Source organism: Phodopus roborovskii, unplaced genomic scaffold (assembly GCF_943737965.1).
Source record: "Phodopus roborovskii unplaced genomic scaffold, PHOROB, whole genome shotgun sequence".
In the NCBI taxonomy this organism is placed as follows: domain Eukaryota; kingdom Metazoa; phylum Chordata; class Mammalia; order Rodentia; family Cricetidae; genus Phodopus; species Phodopus roborovskii.
In genome coordinates, this window is record NW_026126413.1 from 15,226,849 (window position 1) to 15,252,208 (window position 25,360).

General features: G+C 43.0%; 1 protein-coding gene across 1 annotated transcript in view; it reads right to left on the reverse strand.

Annotated features, from left to right (window-relative positions):
* Mast4 (microtubule associated serine/threonine kinase family member 4) overlaps positions 1-25,360 on the reverse strand; it is a 555,461-nt gene that overhangs the window by 374,191 nt on the left and 155,910 nt on the right. The window contains exon 2 of the mRNA XM_051182862.1: positions 22,877-23,030. Coding sequence (XP_051038819.1) covers positions 22,877-23,030 — 154 coding nt within the window. The remainder of the gene's footprint in view (positions 1-22,876; positions 23,031-25,360) is intronic.

Consider the following 25,360-nt stretch of genomic DNA (forward strand, 5'->3'; position numbering starts at 1 on the left):
AAATCAGTCTACCCCAAGATCCAGCAATCCCCCTCTTAGGCATATACCCAAAGGATCCACATCCATACAACAAGGACATCTGTTCAACCATGTTCATAGCAGCATTATTTGTAATAGCCAGAACCTGGAAGAAACCTAGATGCCCCTCAACTGAAGAATGGATAAATAAGGTGTAGATTTGCACAATGGAGTATTACTCAGTGGGGGGGGGGGCAAAAAAACATGGAATGAAGGCAAATGGATGGAACTAGAAGAAGCCATCTTAAGTGAGGTAACCCAGTCACAGAAAGACAAACATGGTCTGTACTCACTCATATACGGATATTAGACATAGAGCAAAGGTTTATCAGACTACTACCCACACCTCCAGAGAAGCTAGGGAACAAGGACCTTAAGAGATACATACACAGTCCCCCAGTGAAGGGGAAAGGGACAAGAGCCCCTGAACAAACTGGGAATATGGGGAGAGGAGAAAGTAGGTAGGAAAAAGAGGAGGGGAAAGAGGAGGGGGAGGAGAACATGAGGGATCAGGAAGATTGAATGGGGAGATGAATAGAGGAGAGCAAGAAAAGAGACACATCAATAGAGGGAGTCATTATAGGTTTAAAGAGAAATCTGGCACTATGGGAATTGTACAGAGATCCACAAGGATGACCCCAACTAGGAATCTCACCAATAGTGAAGAGGCTTCCCTTATAATGAGAATGATGACTACCTTAAATGCCACCCTAGAGCCTTCATCCAGTAGCTGATGGAAGCAGAAGCAGAGATCTACAGCTAAGCACCAAGCCAAACTCCTGGAATCCAGTTTCAGAGATAGAGAAGTGATGAACAAAGGGGTCAAGACCACAGTGGAAAAACTCACAGAAACAGCTGCCCTGAGCAACTGGGAATTCATGGACCCCAGTCTGACAACTGGGGAACCAACATAGGACCAAACTAGGCCCCTTGAATGTGGGTGTCAGCTTGGAAGACTAGACAGTCCATGGGGCCTCTGGCAGTGGAACCAGGATGTATCCCTAGTGCACAAATGGACTTCGGAAGCCCATTCCCCATGGAAGGATACTCCCTTAGCCTAGGTACATGGGGGGAGGGCCTAGGTCCCACCCCAAATGACTTAATAGATTTTGGTATGATTCCTCATGGAAAAGCCTCACCCTCCCTTGGGAGTATGGGAGGGACATGGAACTGGGATTGATATGTAAAATAAGATTGCTCCTAATTTAAATAAAATTTATTAATAAAGAACAACAACAACAATAACTTAAAGAAGAATGTAGAATTTCAATCTTATCTGCCAGACATTAAGTTTTGCTAGTTCAACTCAAAAGTCCAAATAGAGAAATAAGTGTGTGACTTGTGGCGACAAATATTTCCACTTTACTTGAAAGAGCACCAAATGTTAAACCTAGTTACAGTGGCTGGGAGGTGTATGGAGTTGCAATGATCCTCTGTTTCTATACATAAAATTTTACAGCTCTGTTCATCAGAAACGTGTTCCATATTTTAACCCAGAAAATTAGCCCCAGACACACCCTTCTACCCCTCCCGGTGACAGCTCCTGAGTGACAGGAGACACCTGCAATGGCTACAGGTGAGGATGCCTAGAGTCAGGAAGAGGTCTGATGGGCACTCAGAGCAAAAGGGAACCACGAGGAGCCGCTCATCAGAGCTAACCCTTTGTACAGAATGCTAATCTGTGAAGGTCTCTCATCACTGGGCTGAGGCAGACCCAGACTGGACAGAAGCCAGACACAGCAGAAGGAAGGCCAAGAAGGGACCAAAGCCAGGGCCCTTTTCACACATGCTGACCTACCCTTTGAAAATCTGCCTCTTGTTAAAGCTCCCAGGAGTTTTTCAAATAAGGAGAGGCCTCTCTGGTAATAAGACCGAATGCTACCTTGCCTCTCACTGACATCACTATTAAAGCTAATTCCCTATCTTATTCACTGCTCTCACACATAGACTCTACCTCATTATGAAGAACAAAGGTACGCCTTCAATTTCTTTGCTACCTCAACAGAGCCTAACCCAGAAGATGACATTTAGATTTGATAACTAACCAGCCACTCTCTGTGAATGTATCTCAGACGGTCTTTAAGCCTAACAGGATGTAATGGCCACTGGCAGTAGTGGTAAATAACTAATTTAGCTGTGGGTGACTCTAAGGTCAGACCTGCGAGTTTTATGGCTGAACCCCAAAACTGATTCTTTTCCTTATTCCACAGCATTCTCCAAGCCTCAGGCTCCTCAGTTGTAAAATGGAGGAAAACTAACAGGGTTGATGTAAATCTAAAGCAGAAAACACATTACAGAGTTCAAGACTCAACCAAATCAGCTTAACATATAAGGAGTACAATACAGATTACAGTGAGCATGAAAAGCTAGCTTTGATACTAGAAAAAGTAATTAGTAAGTGCATAGACATGTACACATGGAATGTTAATGCATCACATAGAAGGTTAGAGCACAGATGTCATTATTTTTGCATAGGTCTTATCCCAAAGAATCATACAAATGCTACAAATTACAGTCTGCTAATACAGCACATGGGATACGTCCTTCCTGCCTGGCCCCCACTTAGTGTTAATAGGGAAAAGAGAGTAACAGATGGATCTAAGGCGATCATTAGAAGATACTAACACAGTGATGTAGCTGGTAGTGATCACATCAAACTTCATATAAATTTACTTTCTGATGACTACCAAGGGCTTCTAAAAAGTGTGTTGCTGTTAAATTCATGCATCATTTGCTGCCTATGATTTAAGAAAATCAGCATCTGTCAACAGCATTGTTCAGCTGCATCGGGTGGAAATGAATGGATAATTCCACTTCCAATGTGTTGTACAAGAGGTGAGGTGAGCTTGCCTAGCAATCTGGCTGCTCATTTTAATACCAAATGGAGCTTGTTGCCACAACTGGAACCTCAATTAGCACCAGGCTCTTTAAAAACATGTTTCTAAAATCCCACGGTGTTTATTAGAGCTCTCCTTAAATATTCTCTACTGACAGAATTAAAGGCATGGGGGCACATCAGAGTTCCATTTTAAAGCCAGAATCAGCTGACCCCAATCAATACCAGAGCCTGATGGGTTTCCGGCATTGAGGTCTATCTACGTCATCTGGACTACTGGCAGTGGCTACTGTGGCTGTGCCGGCCACTGGGACTCCACTTAACCAAGAGAGCCAGAGTTCTGCCTGCATCTATGGTTACACACAAAAATAAACATGACTGAGAGGAGATGCAGACCTTGTCGTCCTGTTATAGAATGTTTTAGGTGTGTTATTATTGTTGATGCTGCATTTGTTTAACTCCGAGAAGCTGCGGTACTTAGCCTATCTAAAAAACCTGGTGGTCTAACAGAGAGCTGTATAGCCAAAAGCAAGGCAGGAGAAAAGATAGGCTGGGCTGGTAGGCAGAGAGAATAGGAGGAATTTTGGAGAAATGAAGAATCAGCAAGAAAAAGGGGAGGAGTCCAAGGGCAAGCCCACACAGGTACGCAGAAAGCCATGGAGTAATAAACAAAGAAAAGTATACAGGGATAGGAAAGGAAAAACCAAACCCAGAGGCAAAGGATAGATGGGCTAATTCAGGTTATAAAAACCTGGCAACAAACTGGCCAAGACAATACAGGGCATTTATAAATAAGAATAAGCCTATGTATGTGTTTTATTTGGGAGCTGGATGGTGGGCCCCCAAAAGAGCCCCCTGCAAAAAAAAAAAGTCAAGAAAAAGTAAAGAGTTAAAACACACACACACACACACACACACACACACACACACACACACACACACACACACCCCTACACTTTGGCGTTCCAATGTGAAAGGAAATGCAACAGCAGTGTCCTGGTCTAGGTAAACTGCACATTAGCCTCTTGGAAGGTGCTTTTCACTGTTCCTACCCTAAATTCTAAGACAATGGAGAGACAGCAAGCAGCAGCTTCCCAGATGCACCTTGCGCCTTCACACATGAGATACACACATGCTTTAAAACACCCCACAGGTGGGTCTATCCCTCTGAAACAGCCAAACACTAAGTCAGCAGTAATTTTAGCAGAATGGCCATATAAAGAATTAACTTCAGCCTCTGGAGACCTCCTTATCATCAGGGAATCATGATTCCTGACTAGATTTGAGAGCTCCCATTAAAAATGTTCCGCATCACCTGAAGGGCCTCACAGATTTAGCCATCGGTCTACCGCGTTATATTTTTGGTTGTTTCTTTTGGATTCTAACCAGGATATAAAAGGGAAATGAAGGCTAAACAACTACATTTCCAAAGTCCTGCTTCAGTCTGGCTTGTAGTACTCGGTTTTACTAAGGCCAGGCAGGGTGGCCAATGCCTCGCTCTTTGTCGTTTTGAGGAGGCGGGAGGTGAGAATGGAGGGTACCATTGCCGAGGCTAAAGTGGCAAGAACACAGCAAGCATGAAAGCTAGGATGGTATGGCCATGAGCAGGCTACTAGGGCCGTGATCTCTGGGGAGAAGATTCTCTCAGCCGGCACCACAGGGTTTTAGATAGCAGCCTGTTGGTCCCCTCAGCATCTTCTGAAGCTCCCACAGGAGTCCCTCACAACACCACAACGGAAGAAGCTACAGTCCCACCACCCACCCTCCCCGCCACGGTCTAATAAAATGGCCCTTGCCTCACCTCTTGTTAGGTACACATACAAAGGTTATGAATGCTTGCACATGCTTGCACACCCATTTCCCCACGAGCACAATTCACAGGTACTAAGAGGGAAGCCACACTCCCATTGATAGAAAAGTATAGTTTATCGATGCAACTGAATATTAATCTATAAACAGAATGAAGATGATACTTGCTATAACGTGGATCAGTGTTTCTCTGCCTTCCAAATGCTGTGACCCTTTAACACAGTTCCTCATGTTGTGGTGACTCCAACCATAAAACTATTTTCGTTGCTACTTCATAACTGATTTTGTTACTGTTATGACTTGTAACGTCAATACCTGTGCTTTTCGATGGTCTTAGGTGACCCCTGTGAAAGAGTTGTTTGACCCCCACAAAGGAGTTGTGACCCACAGGTTGAGCACCACTGACATGAATGAATTGTGAAGACACTGTGCTAAAGAAGCTAGCCACAGGAGGGCAGATAGTCACATGAGGGCAGACACTACATGATTCCCTTTCCAGAGTACCTGCAATAATCAGTTCACTGAGACAGGGTAACTATGGCTTCTGGGTTTGGGGGAAGAGAGTGAAGCCCTTGCTTAAAGCACAGAGAGTGTCAGTGTGGCATGATGAATTTGCTCCAGAAATGGACAGTGACAGTGGCTGCACAATGATATAAATGCATTCAATGTGACAAAAATCATGCACTTAAAAAAACTGTTAAGCTGAAGTATTTATTATGCATCTTTTAGTACACATAAAAAAGTCTCCCTTGCTTAGCTAAAATCCCTGCATCTTTTAGATTAAAAAATAATAATAGCAATAACAATAATAGTTAATAATAATAATAAAAAGAGCTGGTTGGTGGTGCCAAGTGCCTTTAATCCCAGCACTTGAGAGGGAGAGGCAGGCCAATCTCTATAAGTTGAAGGCCAGCCTGGTCTATGGACTGAGCTAGGGCTGCTACACAGAGAAACCCTGTCTTGAAAAACCTAAATAAATAAATAGAAAGGAAAAACACAATGGAATACTCGAATTTTGTAGAAGCAGATAGCTACACAATCCACAGCAACTCCTCCTATTGCAAATTATACTCAACAACCCACACCCTTCCTGTCTTAAGCAGAAGAGTCAATATTTTGAGTGGTCTCCAAACTCCAAGAATGGAAGGATTAAAGCCCATGCTACATCACTGGCTGGCTCTGGGCAGAATGGATGAGTCAGCAGCCACTGCCCTGGGTATCGTCCATCATCACCCAGAGGTTCTTCTTCCATGCCCCATTGCTCACTCCTAAACCTGTGCTCCCTTGTCGCCATGACTCTCATCCCCACAGCAACTGCAGCCTCCCTTCATCCCCACAGCAACTGCAGCCTCCCTTCATCCCCACAGCAACTGCAGCCTCCCTTTTATTCATCTTCTGCAGTGCTGAAACAACATGGGGACGTGGCTCCCTCCATCTTCCCACTCACATGGTGACTGCCTTCCAATTTCTTGTCCCCACTGCAAAGGGATGACTAGAAAGCATCAATGCTGCTAACTCACTCTTCTTCATGGCATAAATAAATACAACTGGAGAAACCAACAGACAACTGACCCTGACCACAGTGCTAATTCTATACTGAGCTGCTTTTCTATCCCTTTTAAAAAAAATCATGTAATTTTTTTTGTTTTGTTTTGTTTTTTGACACGAGAGAAGTCCAGAACATAACCTTGACCCTCCGTCCTCAATATCACTGCCCACTTGCCAGCAACCTCCAGCTGTCACAGAAATTGAAAACCAAATACAAGAGCTTTCACTACAAGCTCCCAGCTTAAAGTAATGGTGTTACAGCTGATTTGGGCCTAATAGGGCACTGAGGTCCTCCCTTCATTAGCCACATGACTCAGATTCACCAAAACACTTCCTTTCACTTTCTGAAATACTATCAACAGCATACTGCATTTAACATAGGATGGATGGGCAACACTAATATAAGGATCAAATTAAGAGAAATGTTTTGCAAGAAGCTTAGAGCATTGGGAGGCAGGACAGGGTGGGGGGGTATCGGAGGCATCGGAGGCCAGCACTTTCCTTGTAAGCTAACAATTTCCCATAGTAGAGAGGCTGGGTAAGTGACAGAAGTTTTAGAGACTAACTAAATAAAGCCCAGGACCATGCTGGCATACGAGCTATGGGAAAAGAGCAGAACGCATATACCTACAACGTGAAAATCAAAGCCTCTGGATAAACCATGAGGCTATGGAGGTCAGTCTGAAGCTGCCACTGCCCCGTCAATCAAAGCTTTGGCTCTAAATCATAACCAACTTTTGGTATGGGTACTATGGTTAGGCAGCTCAAAGATGCAATCGTTCTGCACAGTCACTCTAGCACAGCCAGCCTGTTAACTCCTGCCACCTCCTGATGAAAGGGCACAAATGTGAACACACACTACATTCTTAAAACAGTACTTACTCGGAAACGTATATGGCCTTCTGTTTGTTTTCCTTTATAACTTATAGTCAAAACAGTGTTTCTTATCTACCATGCTTTCCTCTCAGTGTAATTCCAGCAAGTGCAGACATTAGGGTCAAATCAGTGAAAGCATGTAGCAAGGCATGGTAAAGCTATGTTCCTATGATTCAACTCCATCACTGTCCTCGGCACCCACGGCCATCAACTCCCCAACTTTACCTACACCACCAAGGCAGTCTCCACTTGGGTGGTGCTTGTCTGGATTTAAAAATTCTTATTTAAAAGAAATATGTATTAGTTTGGCTCCGAGCTCTACTTGCACAGATGGAAGACAAAGGGGCAAAGTGGGAATGGATGTTTAAAGTGGTGCTAGATAGAGCTTCTTTAAAGAAGACACCGTCACAGGCCACAGACAGACACCAGGCCGCGCTGCCTGGGACGACTGTGGGAGGTGGTGATGATGGCAGCTAAGGGACACTGGGCAGAGGTCAGAGTTAACCTCTGCAATCTGGCCTCCCCCCATTCGGGTACTGAAATATAATTCTGCAGAATGAATTGCCAGACAAGTCTAAGCCCCCTGGGAAATGACAGATATTGATGAATGCTGCTGGCAAGATATATGGAAGGAAAAGGCAAATAAATAGAACTGTTTTCCCCCCTCGGAGTCATTTTGTGCATGTGTGGACCAGCTGTTAAGGCACTTGTCAGCCCACTTCTTCCTTCCTCCTCCCTCTCCATGTCTGCTTCCGCCTCCCCCGTCTGAAATCCCCTGTGGCCCAGTACCTGCCCCACCCACCCACCCAAGATGATCATGAAATGCCCAAGAGTCATGTCTTCCGTACTCACCATCCCTGTCCTCAGCATCCCCACCATCATTTCCTTCTACATGAATGTGTTCATTGGCTCTGCCAAATCCTGGAAACACACCCAATTTCTCTCTCTCTGTCTCTCTCTGTCTCTCTCTCTCTCTCTCTCTCTCTCTCTCTCTCTCTTTCAAGATTTATTTATTATATATATTGTGTTCTTTCTGCATGCCAGAAGGGGGGCACCAGGTCTCAATATGGATGGCTGTGAACCACCATGTGGGTGCTGGGACTTGAACTCGGGGCCTCTGGAAGAGCAGCCACTGCTCTCAATCTCTGAGCCATCCCTCCAGCCCCCATGCCCAGGTTCTTAACTCATGAAGTCAATCTGTTGATTCCAATCCCATCCTACTTGGCTCCAGCAAGGAGCTTCACATACTAAATTTAAACCCAACCCTGCAGTAGCTGTTTGACCTTGTCCAGGCTTTCTGAATTGTAAGCTCCAGTTTTCTGCAAATGGTCTACAGAATGGAGATGGTAACTGCACTCAGTGATAGCAAGAACTACCTGGAGATGTAAACAGAGAAACCGTCGCCCTATACAGCAAAGCAAAAGCCCACATCAAACCATAGCCAACATCCCCTCTGCTCTCCCTACTGAACAACCCTTCCCTGTAAGGATCTTGCCTGTGCCATGTCCAGGATGGAATGAACCCTCCCCAGAACTGGGTACTTTGGGATCGCTGATGCTCATGTCAGTTTCCAGGAAGACTCTCAAGTACAGGTGAGCGAGCAGACAGGCATGGGCTTGCATCCTGGCTCATTCACTAGCTAGGGAGCCCTGGGTAAACAACTCTCCTCTCCGAGCTTGCTTTTCCTTACATCTAATAATGATGACATCAGGCGACATATACAAAATGTATACTTGAACACACAACGTGTGCTCAGGAGTGGCTCAGGTCCCCTCTAGACACCTCACCCTTTTGGTCATCATTGGAATGGCAGCCACACATTTAAACCAGAGAGTTTTCTTAGTCTCTCCCACCACACCATGTTCTATACGTGGGTACACAAGTAGAATGGTACTTATCCCTGGGTACCATATGCTCTGCCACCTCGCAAACTCCGTGTCTTCTGAGACTGCAGCCCACACCACACTTAGTACAACACCATAGCCCATACCTAGAACCCAATGGGCTTCTGCAGAATTACACTGGCACCTCCCCCATTCATCCGTCTCCCTCTGGGATGCCTTTCATTGCTTTATAGTCCCACATCGTCTAGAATATTAAAACGTGGCCCCCTTCCTGGTTTCATGACAACAACAACAAAAACCCTCAAAGGCCTTAAACTTCATAAGGAAGATGCCATGCCGCTTCTCTGGCTTTGATTGTAATCTTTTCAGAAGCATGCATGAGTCCACTGACTCCACAATATACTGTAGATTCCAGAGGGAGCTGCCTGCCCTCCACAGACTAGGAAATGACTTGGCTTACTCTCTTACTTTTCAAAGAAATTATGAAGCCTACTCAATAACACTCCTCTCCATGACCAGATGCTTTGATTGATGTCACCAAATGTCACCCACAGCCCTGTGACACTAAACACTGCTGGCAGTTGCCCTACATCTCAACAGTTATTGTAGAAGCCAAGGAGAAATAGGGGACCCGGAGCCTTATAAGATAAACAAAAAGAACAAAAGCAGCCTTCGAAGGGATAAAATAAACTCCATAGCACTAAATGTGCAGAAATCTCCAGGCAGGTCCAAATTTCTTTAACATGCTTCCTACTTTTACAAGGGAAATTCTATACACAGCCCTTTTCACATAATCATGCACTAATATGTGTATTTTCTTGGGACGGCTGCACTAATATGTGTATTTTCTTGGGACGGCTAATAATTCCATAGTGGGCATACTCTAAACAGATTTCACGTTTCTTCTCAGTAATGATGGAAACCCCTAAAGGCTGTCATGATTTTGTCTTAAGAAATGCTTGTTAATGTTGACTAATGGATTAAGCAAGAAATCTGGAGCAATCTTTATATGGTTTGTTTTTTTACCGATACAAACATTGTTTCAAAATACCACACAGATCTCCTCTCTCTAATGACAAATATTTCAAGGTTCCTATGTCTGGTTCCAGAGGTCCCACTCAGAGCTGCAGAAACTGTTCCCCAAAGTTGGTAACTGCTCCCTCCATCTGGTTAAAAACAACACGATGGGGGGGGCGGTGAGGGGTTTGTGGGTGGGGGCATTGTTATCCAAGCTGCAATCCTATGTCTTGAATTAAATCTTCACAAATCTCTACATGCTTTACGAAGCACGTCATGAGTGTGCCCTTATATTTAAGGACAGAAAACTCAAAGTCCAGATTAGCATCACGATTATCTCAACACTGCCTGAAAAGGAATGGCAGGTGTGAGGCAGGAATTCAGCCTTTCCATTTCTGCTGTATTACTTAGCGACTGACTACTTCTGAACTCTCACATGACATTAAGTGGCTGTGAACTCCAAGATCACTCCCTTGTATTTTACAGTAACAATGCCATCATGCTCCTTAACATTCCTTTGAAAGAGAGAGAGAGAGAGAGAGAGAGAGAGAGAGAGAGAGAGAGAGAGAGAGAGAGAAACCAGCCATGCTTATGAAGAAATCAGTGGGCTGAGACAGGGGAAGGTTGCCATTTGGCCATTCCAATCAACCTCCAAATGGACATCTCTCAAGCTTGAAAGCTTGATTTTTTTCCTGCTAGCCATTCCTTTAAATGCATTCATTCTTCATTCTTTATTTTTTAATCCAGAGTGCCCTGTGAGTACTGAATAGCATCGTAATAGGGCATATGCACACCAACTTTCACACTGAGAAGTGTATCACACATCAGATCTGCCTTCAGTCTGTCACCTGTCACTCACAAAGATGCTTCTGATTCCCATGTAATAAAGTAGCTGGTAGGGAAAACAAAACATCAAGCAAGGGGCACTATATTAATGTCTATGTGTCATGTCTCTGGCCCATTGTCATTCACAGTTCACAAAGACCTATGAGGCAACATGTCTGAGAATGTCTAAATACAGAATCTTTCCAATGTTTAAAACCAAGTGATGGCCAAATTTAAATACAAACACAGAAAGGCTAAGGAAATTTGAAATCAAACACAAATACTGCATTGAATGTCCACATACTAAAACAGCATTTCTTTATTTGAGTTAAAATGTAACTGTAGGCTACCACACTAAGTCTGTTACTGAGACTTAGCACTTGAAATATGTGAGGCTTTGCTTGGAGGATACGAGGAAAATCCTCAAGGGATTTATAAACAAGTGAAAGGAAGGATAGGCACACAAGCAAATGCGATGTAGAAGCACCTTATCCATCAAGAATGGGGACAATGCAAAAAGATGGGCACTGGGGAAGCAAAGGAAACGTGGAAAAATCAACAAAACAATAGGAAGCTGTTTGGAACGGGACTTTTTGTTGTTGTTGTTGTTGTTTGGTTAGTGCTGCCCAGATTCAAGCCCGGGTCACACACGTGAGGTCACACACGTGATCTACACTGGCCACTGAGCACCCTCCAGTCCTGGAATTGAACGTGAATCGGGAAAGATGAGTTCATTTCCCTTGTATACACCAAGGGGTAGAGCCCACACTTAACCACACTGTACACACACATAACAATACCAGTACAGTCGAGAACAGGCAAGAGAAGACAAAATCAACTCAACAAACCCCTATGCATTAAGATTCCTAGCAACCAGAGCACAGAGAGGAACACAGTGGGTTACCTAGCTCTTCTTACTTAGTAAGAAGGTTCAAGTTTATCAGACTAGCCTAAACCTTTTCCTTAACCTGACCTCAGGGAAATGCGTTAGATACTTTACTAAAAGGGCTTCCATCCTTCAGAGGATCAGAGCAAGACTAGAGGCATTCTTTCCCTTAGAGAATACTCAATAAAAACCAAGGGTTAATGGAGTGTTTGTATATATGCATGCAACACATCGACATCCACATTTAACATTCACAGGTGGCTGTCCTTAGCAGGCAGAGAGGCTGCCATGTAAAAGCTGAGTATGGTTCAGTACTAAAAATTTACACTGGTCATGATTTTTTACTCAGAACCTAGAACTAGGTCATTTGTAATAAATAGTTTCTTTCTCATAATTTCGGATGCTGGAAGCCTACAAAGCTAGTGTGTAGTCTGTTAAGGGCCTACTTGTTATGTCTCCCCTGGCACAAAGTAGGTCAACTATCAGCCCACTTACAAGGGCCTTAATTCCACTGGTGAGACAATTGTCCCCAAGATATAAGCATCTCTAAAGACCCAACACTGGCTGCTATCCCATAGGCAAATCTGGAATTTGGAGTGGAAATATTCAAACTAAGCGTGACTTTCCCTATGTTCCTACCAGGAAGAAGACAGATGTTTAAATGCTATTGCTCTCTCTCTCTCTCTCTCTCTCTCTCTCTCTCTCTCTCTCTCTCTCTCTCTCTCACACACACACACACACACACACACACACACACACACACAAAATCTTTCTGTGAGCAAGTAAGAATGAGTGGAAAGCAGGGAGGGATCCTCCACCTTCCCTTCAGACCCAGGCCAGAGACAGATTCCTGAGAAGGAACCACTGGAGAACACAGATTATCTGTCCAGGCAGACACAAGAAAATAAATTTAGCCCTGGCAATATGCACTGATTAAGTACCTGCATGACAATGGAACATGACAATGACAAATGCAGGCCACCACTACCAGCATCCTTCATGCATCAGAAACACTAATTTATATAAATCTTTCAACGTTCCCACTGGTGGCATTTGCATCCTTTGCCTCCTCTTTCTTCTGGGGGAACTGACTCCATCAGCATCCTTTCCATGAAGTCAGAATAACTTGGACATCCCCAAGGGCTTGGACTGGCTGATGCAAACAGGGTTTAAGAGAGAGACAGAAGGCCTAGCAAGCTCAGTGTCGGGGCCAGGGACAGGACGCGTACTGGCATGTTCCACTAGAGACGGAGGGGTCTTTCCACAGCCAGGGGGGAAGTGTGCTATGAAGGGGACAGGGCAGGGGGAGGGGAGATGTCTAGAGTAAGGCGAAATGAAGGCACACCATTCCTAGCAAACGGTTTCCTTCCTCTCTTTCCATGGGAGGTGCAATTTACTTATGCACAAAAGGGGCTTGAGAAAATGGGGCACACATGTGATTTCACCCCACAAGACCCTTGCTGAACTTGAAGCCCAGTGTAACATTCCTAAGTAGTGAGTCCTGAAGAGTTAAGTTTACTGTCAGTTGGGTATCTCTCTAGACTGGGGTATTTACCTGTTGAGGAACTTTTTTTAAAAAAAAAAAAAAAACATTCCTTTGTGTTGTGTGTTTGTGTACATGTATGTTTATGAGCAAATATGACAAGGCACTCGTGTAGAGGTCAGAGGACAACTGATAGAGCTAGGTTCTCTTCTCCCACCACGTGGGATATGGGGATGGAACCTGGGTGGGTCAGGCTTAGTGATAAATGCCTTTACCTGCTCAGCCATCTCACCAGCCCACGTCACAGTCTTAACCATAATATCATCAACTTGACTCCCCCACGCCATTTTATACTTTCAACTCAAAAGCAGCTATACAGCTACATCAATGCTACAATGATGGCATGGGCTAAAAGTTTATAATTTATGAAGGGTCACAAGAAAAGCTGTACAATCACAGTCCCTCAGTTCGGCATAGAGACTTTGTAAGTACTGAGACACAGAAAAGCAGATGGAAGCAAATGCGCTGAGTCAGTAGAACTGTGGATGTGAACGATCTGGAGTGAGGCTTTGCCCATCTCTCCCACCACCACTGCCGACCAAAAGGGAAAGAAGCCCCTTCTAAGTTCCAAAGTATACCAAAGTTCAAACTATTAACATTTCAGTGACTGCTAATGAGCCACTCATCCCATTCACTATTCATTACCAACCACCACCCAAGCCCCATGTCCCACAAACATAAATTCATGAACATATGGGAGGGAGGTGCAAAACAATGGGTATTAAACACAACAAAAGGACTATAATCGTGCTTCTAAAAAATTATCACTGCCTTAAGCCAGGCAAAATAGCACACACTTTTACGTCTGTGACTGCAGCTAGATCAAAGCCAGTGTGTGTTACACTAAGACCTCGTCTCATAAAAATGCCTTTCGAACATTCTAACCTGTAATTGGTGTCGTATCCTAAAAGAAATTTCAAGAACAAATAGCTTGAACTTTTGATGAATGGATTTGGCAGACTGCTTTCTCTCCATGGGAAGAACCAGAGTTCATCATGTGGAGAATCACCGAGAACACAAGAAACACCTAGAACACATGAAATTAGCAGAGGATGTTGGAGTATGAAAACTTCCAGTGCCCTGGACTTAACGCTCTATAGAATTTTAGCTCCATTCTGTTAGATTTATTAGCCTAACTGGTGTAGATAGGCCCTTATAGAAATATTTAGTAGTACACCATCTTGAAAATCACACCAGAACAAACTTCAAACAGCCAGTAGTCATTTTTTTGTTTGGCGGCCTTTGAAGACTCTCAGCTACTAGACTGACTTTGCCATTTCTGATATATCCAGTTGAAGACTAAGAAAGCAAACTTGTATAAGAACGTGCTCTTACCCGTGCAGAAAGTGTTCCTGCCCCAGCAGTATTTAAATGCCATGCTAACCATGACCTGGGGCCCAATCTAACAGTTTCCTCTAACAAGAGTCTTTCTAAGACCTATGTAAAACGTCACCTGAAACAGTGCTTGGGACTGCGTCATAACTTTTTAAATCTTTCAAGTTTTATCAGGTACAGGATTGTAAAACTGGTTTCTGAGGGGGCTGAACTGGTCTTTGGAGCTCTGGCTTTCATCTATCCTTGGTATAAAGGGAAATGCATGTGGTTCTTCAAGCCCTCATCAGTTTCTTCTCTAAACTAATCCTCCCATCCTATTATGCCTGACTTGTCACCTTTTGCATCTTTGGTGCAACATGTCTAAAGGAGAGATGTGAGCTTCCATGAGAACTCTGTCACCTAATTAGGCACATGGTTTAGCCACTTGGCAGCCCAGGGCTGGGAACTGGGATGTGGGCATGCAATGACTCCTCAACAGGCCATCTGCAAAGGCGAGGAACAGTAGCAGAAGGCTCTCTGACAGTGTCTCTGGGAGGCAGCATCTGCCAGAAGAGCCAGCTGACAGCTGTGTATCCCATTAAGTCTAGGTCTCAGGAGATCATCACTCTGACAAGGAAAAACTGCAGACACTTCCACAAATGCATCATAACATTTGCCCTCGATGGTAAATGCCTGGATAGCATAAAAACACCCAGGACAGAAAGTGACAACCACTCTGTGAAGACTATGAATGGTTCCAAAGGCTTCTTAGAACTCTGTGCTCTTGCCAAGATGAAGATGCTAATACAGTTGCCTCTAGGTTATCTGGTGACTTCCCAAACTAAACACAGACATCCTCTAGCTTCCCAATCTCTTGCTGACGGACTACACAACTTTGTAAGCTGTACAAAGGAGCAGTAGACCAACTTAGAAGAATCCCTGCCCTTGGCCATGTGCAGAAAGTCTCTGTAAGTACTGAGAAAGTGAAAAACAAACAGAAGCCAAGGCATTAAGTCAGCAAAATTGTGAATGTGAATCGCGTGTAGATCTGTCTTTGCCCATCTCTCCCACCATCACCACTGGCCAAAAGGGAAAGATCCTAAACTGAGAATATTTCAAAGAGTACCACAAAGAGGTTTATTTTGCCCCTTAAAAGTTTCAAAATATACCAAACTTCAAAATAATCCCATTATAAAAGATTGCTTATGTACAACTCAGTCCATCTACTACCCTACTACCCATTGCCCAACATTGCCCAAGTCCCATGTTCCAGGATACCTTCCAAGATTCTACCAGCTTTGGCTCAACCATGGCAGAATGTCACCACCGATGCTAAAACTTCTTCCCATTTTCTAAACTGAGGAAAGGCACACCTATACAGACACAAGATGGACACAGAATATCAAATAGAGAAAACTGGAATAAAAATAAAACAAAACAAAAACTCCCCAGAACGTAGTCAAAATACCAAGTATAGAGAACAAATAAAGATCATGAAAGATATGGAGAACAACACAGGCCACATATAAAGAAAAACCCATCAGAATCAAAACTCATTTCTTAACAAATACTTTGAAAGCCAGATTGGAGCAATGCATCTTTTATCTGACAAAGCAGACTTCAAACTAACACTAATCAGAACCAATTTTAAAGGATACTTTATTATAATGGAAGGAAAACTTAATGAATTGTGATCTTAAACATACATATCTGATCATTTCATGATGTACTCAATTTCATAAAAAGTATACATTTGGTATTATAGACACAGATTAACAACAATCCATCAAAAGTAGGTGATTTCCATATTCAACTTTCTTTAATAGATAGGTCATCTGAACAAAATATAAGCAGAGAAATATCAGAACTAAATGTCATCATGCAATACGTAAGATGGAGTAAGCTAAAGAACCCATTAAGTGACCAATCAAAAGACTTACTCACTCCAACATGATGGCCTCCAAACTAACCCTTGAAAAAAAACAATGCTTCTTGGGAATTGTGCTGTTTTTCTTTTCTGTTTCCTCTCTTCAATTAAGATGATTAAAATGTTCTAGAGATATGCTGAAAACTTAACTCAGGGGTACAACAGTTGCCTCGCATGCTTGAAGCACTACAAAAATAAGACAGACTGACAGGAAGACAGGTTTCATTTCCAAAGCCCAGAGAAGCACAACTTCTCCATATTCCCTGGAGATACAGAAAGAACATCCTAACAAGTTTTAAAATCCTAGTCAATACTGTCTACAAGTTAATCCGTTAGTGTTATGCACGCATTGAGTTCCTATACAGTCTATGGGACTATATTGATTCTGCTTTATTTTATATGCTAAATAACCCAAACATCCTTTAGGAAACAGAGCTCTCATTCTAACTGTTGAGTCTCTGCAGCACACATGACAATCAGGGGATGCAAGCTATGGGGTGGGGTGGGCGCACTCGTTTGTGTATCCAGAAGGCAGGATTCAAAGACCCTAAGTCCACAGCTAGCTAGCTGGCTGTGAAGCGTCAGGCATAATTGTGTGTATCTCTGCCCAGACTAAAGGATCTGTGTAATGATTAGAATAGTGCTTCCCTTGCTCATCAGGGGGCTCCAAAGCTCGGTCACTATTTGCAAGCTGCTTCCATCTATTTAGCAAGCAGCAGGCCATGAAGGCAGAAAACATTAGCTTAAAAAAAAAATCAGAACATGATGGGCATGGTGAGTTCTGGATCTATTGCTTAAATGTCAGCCCTGAAAAAAATAAAAAATAAAATGAAATCAGGAAGCAAGCAATGTTTGTTTCCCTCTTTTTAACCCAATACTCTTGGTGGCTCGGATCTTTAGTTTGGGAATACAATTTCACAATTTCAAACATGGATATCGCTGACTCAAAACATGGTACAATTACAGGGCCTTCTGATTTATCCTTCATGAGGCTTTGTACTTTCTGAATTATCTACACTAAACACATATTTTTTATGATTCAGAAAAAGTATGTTTATCATGAAGGATTGCTTTAAAAGACAGGAACTAATTATGGGTGGGATCCAGTTGCTGATCCTAATTACCTACATTCTTAGTATTATAGGCATCAACAACCATGGTGGAGTTGCTTACACAGCTTGACTTATTCTGGACAAAGGAAAACTAGCAACACAATGCTTACAGATGTTTGAGATCGTTTGTACAGATAGATTCCACCCCTCATGCTCCTGACTGTCACTCTGTGAGGCTGCTGATCTGACAGACCGTGAACCAAGAGCAGACTGGACTCCAAGTGAATCCTGTAACCAAGCCTAGGTTCCACATTCCAGAATGTCAGCCATGTCACAAGACTCTTGGAGTCGTCTGCCAATGAGCATTCTGAGAGTGTAAGGCATTAATACCACTGACATACATCGCTGAGTGATGCAAACACACAACAACAATGACAAAAACCTTGGAGGGATTGAATTGCAGGGTATAAAAAAAAGGCCAGTGTACCCTTCACACACCTGTGTAAGAAGGGACCCCATGTAACCATCAGGCAAGTTTGAAAAACAACACAACACAAAGCAAAAAGCACGGTAGCTTTCTTCCTTTCTCTTCAAGTATTCAATTGTTTAATTTTAATTACAGGAAGTCTTACAAAGCATGTAATAGTGTGAGAACATTTGTAAACAGGATTTCACATTAAATACTACACACCTCTTTCAGTGTTCAAATTTATTTTGTACAACATGATCTTCACTGTTTACAATTGTTTTCCACTCTGTATATATCCTATAATGTGTTTAATTAATATCCTCTCGGCAGATATTTAGATGACATGTAATTTTAATTATTATAAATAGTACTGCTCCAAAATAAGTAGTGCTAATTTTCTACACATATTCATGACTGTTTGCTTGCAATGAATTCCCAGAAATAGAATTACTGGGCTAACAAATGTATGAATTTAAAGTTTTTTTAAAAATATGCATTAATTGCTTATATTTAATTTACTTTAATTAAAGGACTGAGAGCCCTACAGATTGAGTCACAGTCCCAGATTCCACTCAGGCAAAGATTCCCCTAACTAAAATTCAGTCTAATTAATCCTACTGGAATTTAAAGTTTATTTAAACCTGCTAGGTACCTGCTATGCTAAAGAGCTTCAGAGTGGCTGTGTATCTGCCTGGCTCTTGTTTAAAAGTACCATACATGTGCCTCAGTGTACCCATCTGTAAAACATAGCTGAATGTTTCCTTGTCTTGTGGGTAAATTAAGTCATTTCACTGAAAGTAGCCCTGCCCTACAGCAAGAAATAAATGATTAGGTCACAAGTTTTCCTCTTGAAAAACTACAAGTTTAGCGAATTTTTTTTCAGTTATAATTAGGCAGTAACATTTTCAAACCCTAAGAAAAGCCTTCACAAAATATTTCAGCTTATTTCTGACAAGAAAGAGTCCAGGCTGGCCTCAAACTTGCTATGCACCTAAGGAACTCTGAACTGTCGGCCCTCCTGCCTCCCAACACACGCACGGCAACTCACTGTTGTGAGTACAATGCTACCAAAGCAAAGATCCTAGAGCAGAAACACAGTCAAGTAATGGGACAATGGCTGGTTTTTGACATAAGACACTGGGGCAGACTGGGTTCTGGTGGCAAAACCAGCTTTCTTACTGTATGATGAGCAACAGGATATGGTCCAAGATGGGACCACATAATTAATGTTGCCTAAAACTAGGAGACACTTTGCTTTTGAGAATCAGAGATGATGCTCTCTTCCCTGAGCCCTAATACCTTCTACCTGAGCAGGCAGGACTAAACAGAACCAGTCCTATGATCTCTCAATCCTGTATAACATGTCCCACAATCCCAACACTCAGTAGGCTGGGGCAAGAAATTTTCCATTGATTTAAGGTGAGATTGGGCTATATAGTATATTCTAGGCCAGCCCAGGCTACACTGTGAGATTCTGCCTCAAAACCAAACAGATTTTTAAAAGCAAAAATCTGAATCAATCAAAGCATCGAGCTGACCTCAGTGAATTAACCTTCTCCACCAACTCCAACGCCCCCTAATTCAGTTACTCACAGAGATAATGCTAACAGCTGCCTGCTGCTGGGCTAAGGCTTAGTTTCTTTACTAAACCCTCAGCTAAGCTGTCTCGAGGACCACTTACCAATGCTTTCTCCCACACCCCAATACCCAACTTTCGAGGACCTATTTTCCAAAACAGGCTTACGTCCAAAGGTTGTTTAAAGCTCTTCTAGGGATGACTAAAGTTAAAAATAAACCATCCCACCTCAGATTTAGTGACCCCATGTACAGCATCCAAACCATATGAGGATACTGACTTGATAGAGCTGCTAAGAGTAAGAAACGGGAAGCAGGTGCAAGTATTCATTCTCATAAAGCGGAAGGCTCAATTCCATGCTCCAAGTCATACTGCTGCAAGGTTTTGAATCATTTCAGAGCTTTTAATAAGCTACTTGGGAGAGAAGGATGAGGCTAATTACTGCCCAGCTGTCAAACACAGTTCCATTAAAATAAACTTTCTAATTAAAATGAATAAACAGGGTGAATCACAGCCATCAGGGTTTCCTTTCCCTTCCCATCAGTTAAGGGTTAGACCGAGCTTGGAGGGAGACTAGATGACTTGACTTATAAAGCTGATCTGCATCTACGAGTGGAAAACAAGAATGGTGCTGGGAAGGGTCATTAGAACTCTAGCGCACTGTTCACTCAAGGAAAAGCAGCTTTGTGTATGCATGTATGTATGTATGTGTGTGTGTGTGTGTGTGTATACATGTATGTATGTATGTATGTATGTATGTATGTATGTATGTATATTTTTTTTTGAGACAGAGTCTTGATACATAGCCTAGGCTGGCCTCGAACTCAAAATCTTCTTGCCTCTGCTTCCCAGGGCTTTTATGACATTCATGCTTCATCATGCACTCAGAGAGTGTAGTTGTATGCTTGTGTGTGTGTATGTATGATATGCATGTGTCATGTATAAGTGTGTACACATGTACATGTGTGCTGTACGCATGTGTGCACACACATGTATGTATGCGCTCATGTGCTCACACATGTACATGTTCATGTGAGAGGTCAGAAGTTAACAGTAGTTTTGCTTTCCACCTCATTCTGAGATGAGGACTCTCTCTCTAAACCCCAAGTTCACCAATTCTGCTAGACAAGTTGGGCAGAGGCCTGAGGCGTCTGTCCTTGCTCGGTGCTGGGAAAACGGATGAATGCCCCCACACTCTGCCTCCGGGGGCGGGGAGGCTCAAGCCCAGCGCCTCATGCTCACATGGCAGCTTCCTGCTAACTAAGTCATCTTGCTAGCTCTACAGCCTTTCCCCTGTTCTTCCCTGGGCCTGGCCATGTTCCCTCCATTCCACCAGCGTGACTCTCTGGGCCAAATGCTCCAACTCTGCTGACCATGTGGGCAGCAGTATTTCCATTCCTCAGAAATTCCATTCCCAGAAAGTCAAAGCCCATAATTCTAAAAGGAAAAAAAAAAACATAATTCAAAGTATTTTCCAGCCCATTTATGAATTGGCAGGCAAGACTGTCATATGTAGACAAAACTTCCTCCAGGGCTTAAAACTAATGATGTTCCTTCAAAACATTTATGTTTAGAGGAAAAATTACTAAGATGAAATAGAAAAAAAAAAAAAAAACCTCTAATCTAACGTGTTAAAGTTGAGTTCATCATGGAACATTAAATGTGAGTCTTTTGTAAGTTGTGCTTTGATGTATCCTTATTTGGCTTTTTCTTGGGCTAGAATAAAAGTTTAAAATATAAATAAATGTATTTAAATATTAGCAAATATGTTGATATAATAAATATACATAGACATTTGTGGGGGCTTCTTAGATTTGTAAAAAACTTCAATTTTAGATGTAACATTTTGACCTCTACTTTGTTTTCAATGGATACATAACTATACACACTCAAACCTACAATATTCCTTGTTTCATTTTCATCTTTCTCTCTTTGTTTTTTGTGGAAGTGGGTTCAAACCAAGGGCCCATGAATGGTTAGGCAAGTGTCTATCACCGAGTAACACTCCAGCCCTGGTACATAGCATTCATGCTGAGAACATTCTAGATCCTTCCCTACCAGCAGTTTAAAAACAGGATTCTTAAAAGTGGAATTGCTGCCCATCAGTTATCCAACTGCCTTACTGAACAATGGTTATTTTTCCTGTCTAGCCTGCCAACTGTTCTCCCTGAAACTCCTTTCTTATACGCACTCTCTGCTTAAAGACAGCAGCTTTCATAGCTAACTCATAAGCAACACGCAGCATTTGCTTTGGTGCTTGACTGAAACGTTTAACTATAACCCTGCAGTGAAACATGGGGGAAGATCTGATAACTATCTCACAAATGACAATCTATAAGCGTGCAACAGAACATGCTCCGTGTTACCTGCATGCTATGGCTTGTGTCATACGTGATTTCTAAAGATCGAAGTGTTGAAAGATCCAAGGCTAGACCCAATATTGTTGGGTTGAAGAGTTGGGGTCCAGCAGGAGGTCTTCAGGTCATTGGGGCCATGCTCTTAAGGTGGCTTGTGGGAGCCAGACGTTTCTCTCTCCATTTCCCCACCCCAAGATGATTGGTCTTCCTCTACTGGGAGTTTCCAGTCACAGCATGTTGATTTGCACAGTCCCAATGCAATGAAACCCAAAGAAACCTTCTATTTCAACATTTCAATTCCATCAGGCTCCCATTAGAGTAACAGGAAGCCATCAGAAAATACAAAAGAAAACCATAACATCATAGAACCACAAAAATGAATCAACTCAAAGACTGGCCACAGCACAGGCCGGTGACTTTGCTCACCTATTGCTGGTGGTAGTATAAAGTGGTTGGATTTGGACATCTTGTCGGTTTCTTATAATACTCACTATAGATACAAAAATACACACAGATCTTTAAAATGGTATGCTGCGCAACAGAAAGCACACACAACACACAGATTGTGTTGCCCAGTTAACACAAAACATTTAGATAAATCTCACAGGCAGCAGGATCTATAGTAACCTTGGAAAAAGGTGTGTGTGTGTGCGTGCGTGCATGCATGTGTGTGTTTATGTATGTGAGAGAGAGAGAGAGATGGAAAGAGCCTACACTGGAACAGAAATATTTTATATTTTGCTGGTAGCTACACCAAAATATAAACTTTGCTAAATGCAAAATATGACCAGGATATTGCATGTAAACTATATTCCATAAAAGTTTATTGCTCCAGTTCTTAATTTGAACTGCTTTCTGGACTAAATCAGACTTTACGGGAAGGTCTGCAGGCAGGCTTTAACACACAGAACTCCAAGGCTGTTCAGGATTCTGTGAAAGATGCACAATTCCTCCTCTGCCCCGCGTCAGCCCGACTCACCAGTGAGGGCTCCTCCTAGGCTCCCTCTCCGCAGCTGCTTCCCTTCCTCACTCAGCTGTCTCTTATACTTCAGCGACTTTCCAAGGCCACAAGCCACGTCTGGGTTGCTGCATTTCCGAAACGGCATGGGTGGTGGAGACAGTATGTGGTCGAGCTGGAGAAAGGAGGAAAGTGTCGTCATTTCTTGGGGACACTCAACCCAGGCTCCCTTCTTTGTACCCCCCCCCCTTCTAATCACACTCCATCTAACCTTGTTTTTCATTTCCCTAGTTTGGAAATTTCTAGATTTCACTCTCGTGCCTTCCTTCTGAGAGTCAGTATTGTCCACTGTGAAAGCACAGTATTGGGTTTCGAAGGCAGGTCACAACACACACGAGTGGGTCGTGAGACTAATAGATTGTGACTACAATGTTTAATGCAGTCAAATAGTTATCATCAAATTCCAGCAAGGACTGAGAAGATGGCTCTGTCAGCAAAGCGTTTACCATGAAAGCATCAGGACCCAAGCTTGTTCCTCAGAATCCGTATTTTAAAAAGCCTGGCACGGTGGCATCTCAGCCCTAGATTGGTGAGATTGTTCCCTGGACTTGCTGGCAAGCTAGCCCATCCTAAATAGAAAGTTCTGAGGCAATGAAAGAATACCTCTCCAAAAAGGTGGACAGTGCCTGAATGAAGAATGATACCTGAGGGTCATCCGCATGCACGCACAGGTGCACCCAACCACACACACACACATACACACACACACACACACACACCCCTCACCCCCACACTGAGCAAGCAGGAAGGTATCATTCATTTCATGACTGAATTATACATGTTTGCCCGTGTATCCTGAATCCATATATAAAATATGTCCTTCTGTGGACCCCCAATATGAAAAATTATTATATAAAAACAGATATAAAAACAGATCAAATTTCACATATTGCTCACACACTTACACACAGGAGAGGAATTTCTAAGCACTGCAGCCCTTAATGGAAATCAATACATCCTTATTTCACTCTATAGCTCTTTAAAAGAAAGCCTGTCACAAGAAACAGAGAAACCAAAGTCACTTCAAGAGATGGCTTTCTACAAAATGATCCCCTGGGTTAAAACGCTCATGTCAAGATCTGCCGCCCTTTCATGAGAGCACCTTACAGACCGGAAGCCAGCAGTGCCTTCTAAATGTTCACCAGCAAGGTGGAGTGCCCATGTGCGCCCTGAGACAGTAATTAAGGACAAAAACATTCCCGTGCATATACATGTGTCCTTATCACTATGAACCCCCCAAATATGCACATTGTCACATAAATTCTAGTTGCCACACAAAAGGGACAACCTCACACAATTTTTAAAGCCTGATAAACTTGGACAGCACAGCTAAACGCCGTTTTAAGGGAGGTTTCACCGAAGACTGTATGCTTTCCATAGGCAAAGATGGGCGCTCGGGTATAATTATCTAGCTTGTTCTTCAGACAATCACAGATGTTCTTATAGGAGGAAGCGCAACAAAGACTAAGTCATCCAAGTGTCTGTCTGTGTGCTACAGCCTACTCATAGACACTGCGTAAAGAAAACAGTGCCTGCTGGTGGGTAACTTTTCCTGGACAGTTGAGACCGAACCTTTGTCAATTCAGCTCCAACCCTGACCGTGTTTGTTAGCAGCAGGCAGTGGATTCTGAGCACTTCTTAGCAGGAGCCCATCTCCAACCCCCAGACACTTGGGGCGGGGCCTTGCTACAGTTCACTGCCAGCTGGTGTTTCAGTGAGGGGACCCTGAAGAAAGAGCAGTCCACCCACTCCAGGGTCAAAGCCACATCAGGAGAGAAAGGGACCCCGATGGCACTTCTCAAAGAAACAACCCCTTTCAAAAGTCGTCTGAAGGTGTCAGCCCAGGCTGCTGTCCATGACATGTGTCCACTTACGGGGCCTCCAAGGAAAGACTCCTTTTTAGCCTTAGATGGTTCCCCTATAAATCATAGAGACAATGAAGCGCCTCAACAGTTACTTGTGAGCGACTAGAAAATGTAGTGTCCCATCTGAGTGCGGTCATTCCAGCAAACAACACAGAGGTTATTGGTACCGCTGTATGCCCTTACCCATGTCTCTATTTAAACTGCCAAATTATTATTATTATTATTATTATTATTATTATTATTATCTTGCATTGAAAAGTTTCTGAAGAAAACTTGTGACTATGTAAGCACAGATGGAATTAAGTGAGAGGATGAACAATCTCTGTCTATCTACCAGGGAAGAGATGTTACCCTTCCCTATCTGGCTCTCACGCACGCCCTTTCCCACTATACACACGCATGTGCACTCCCCACCCCTGTTCACAATATCAGCTGCAGACACGGTTCTTTCCCACTGCTATTTTAGCCTCTTCTAAGAGCATGGACAACCCCTTAAACTCGTCTATCCTATAATCGATGTATTTTTATACAGTATCTCCAATCTTTTGAATTAAGTTCAAACGGGAAGACCAGGAAAGCT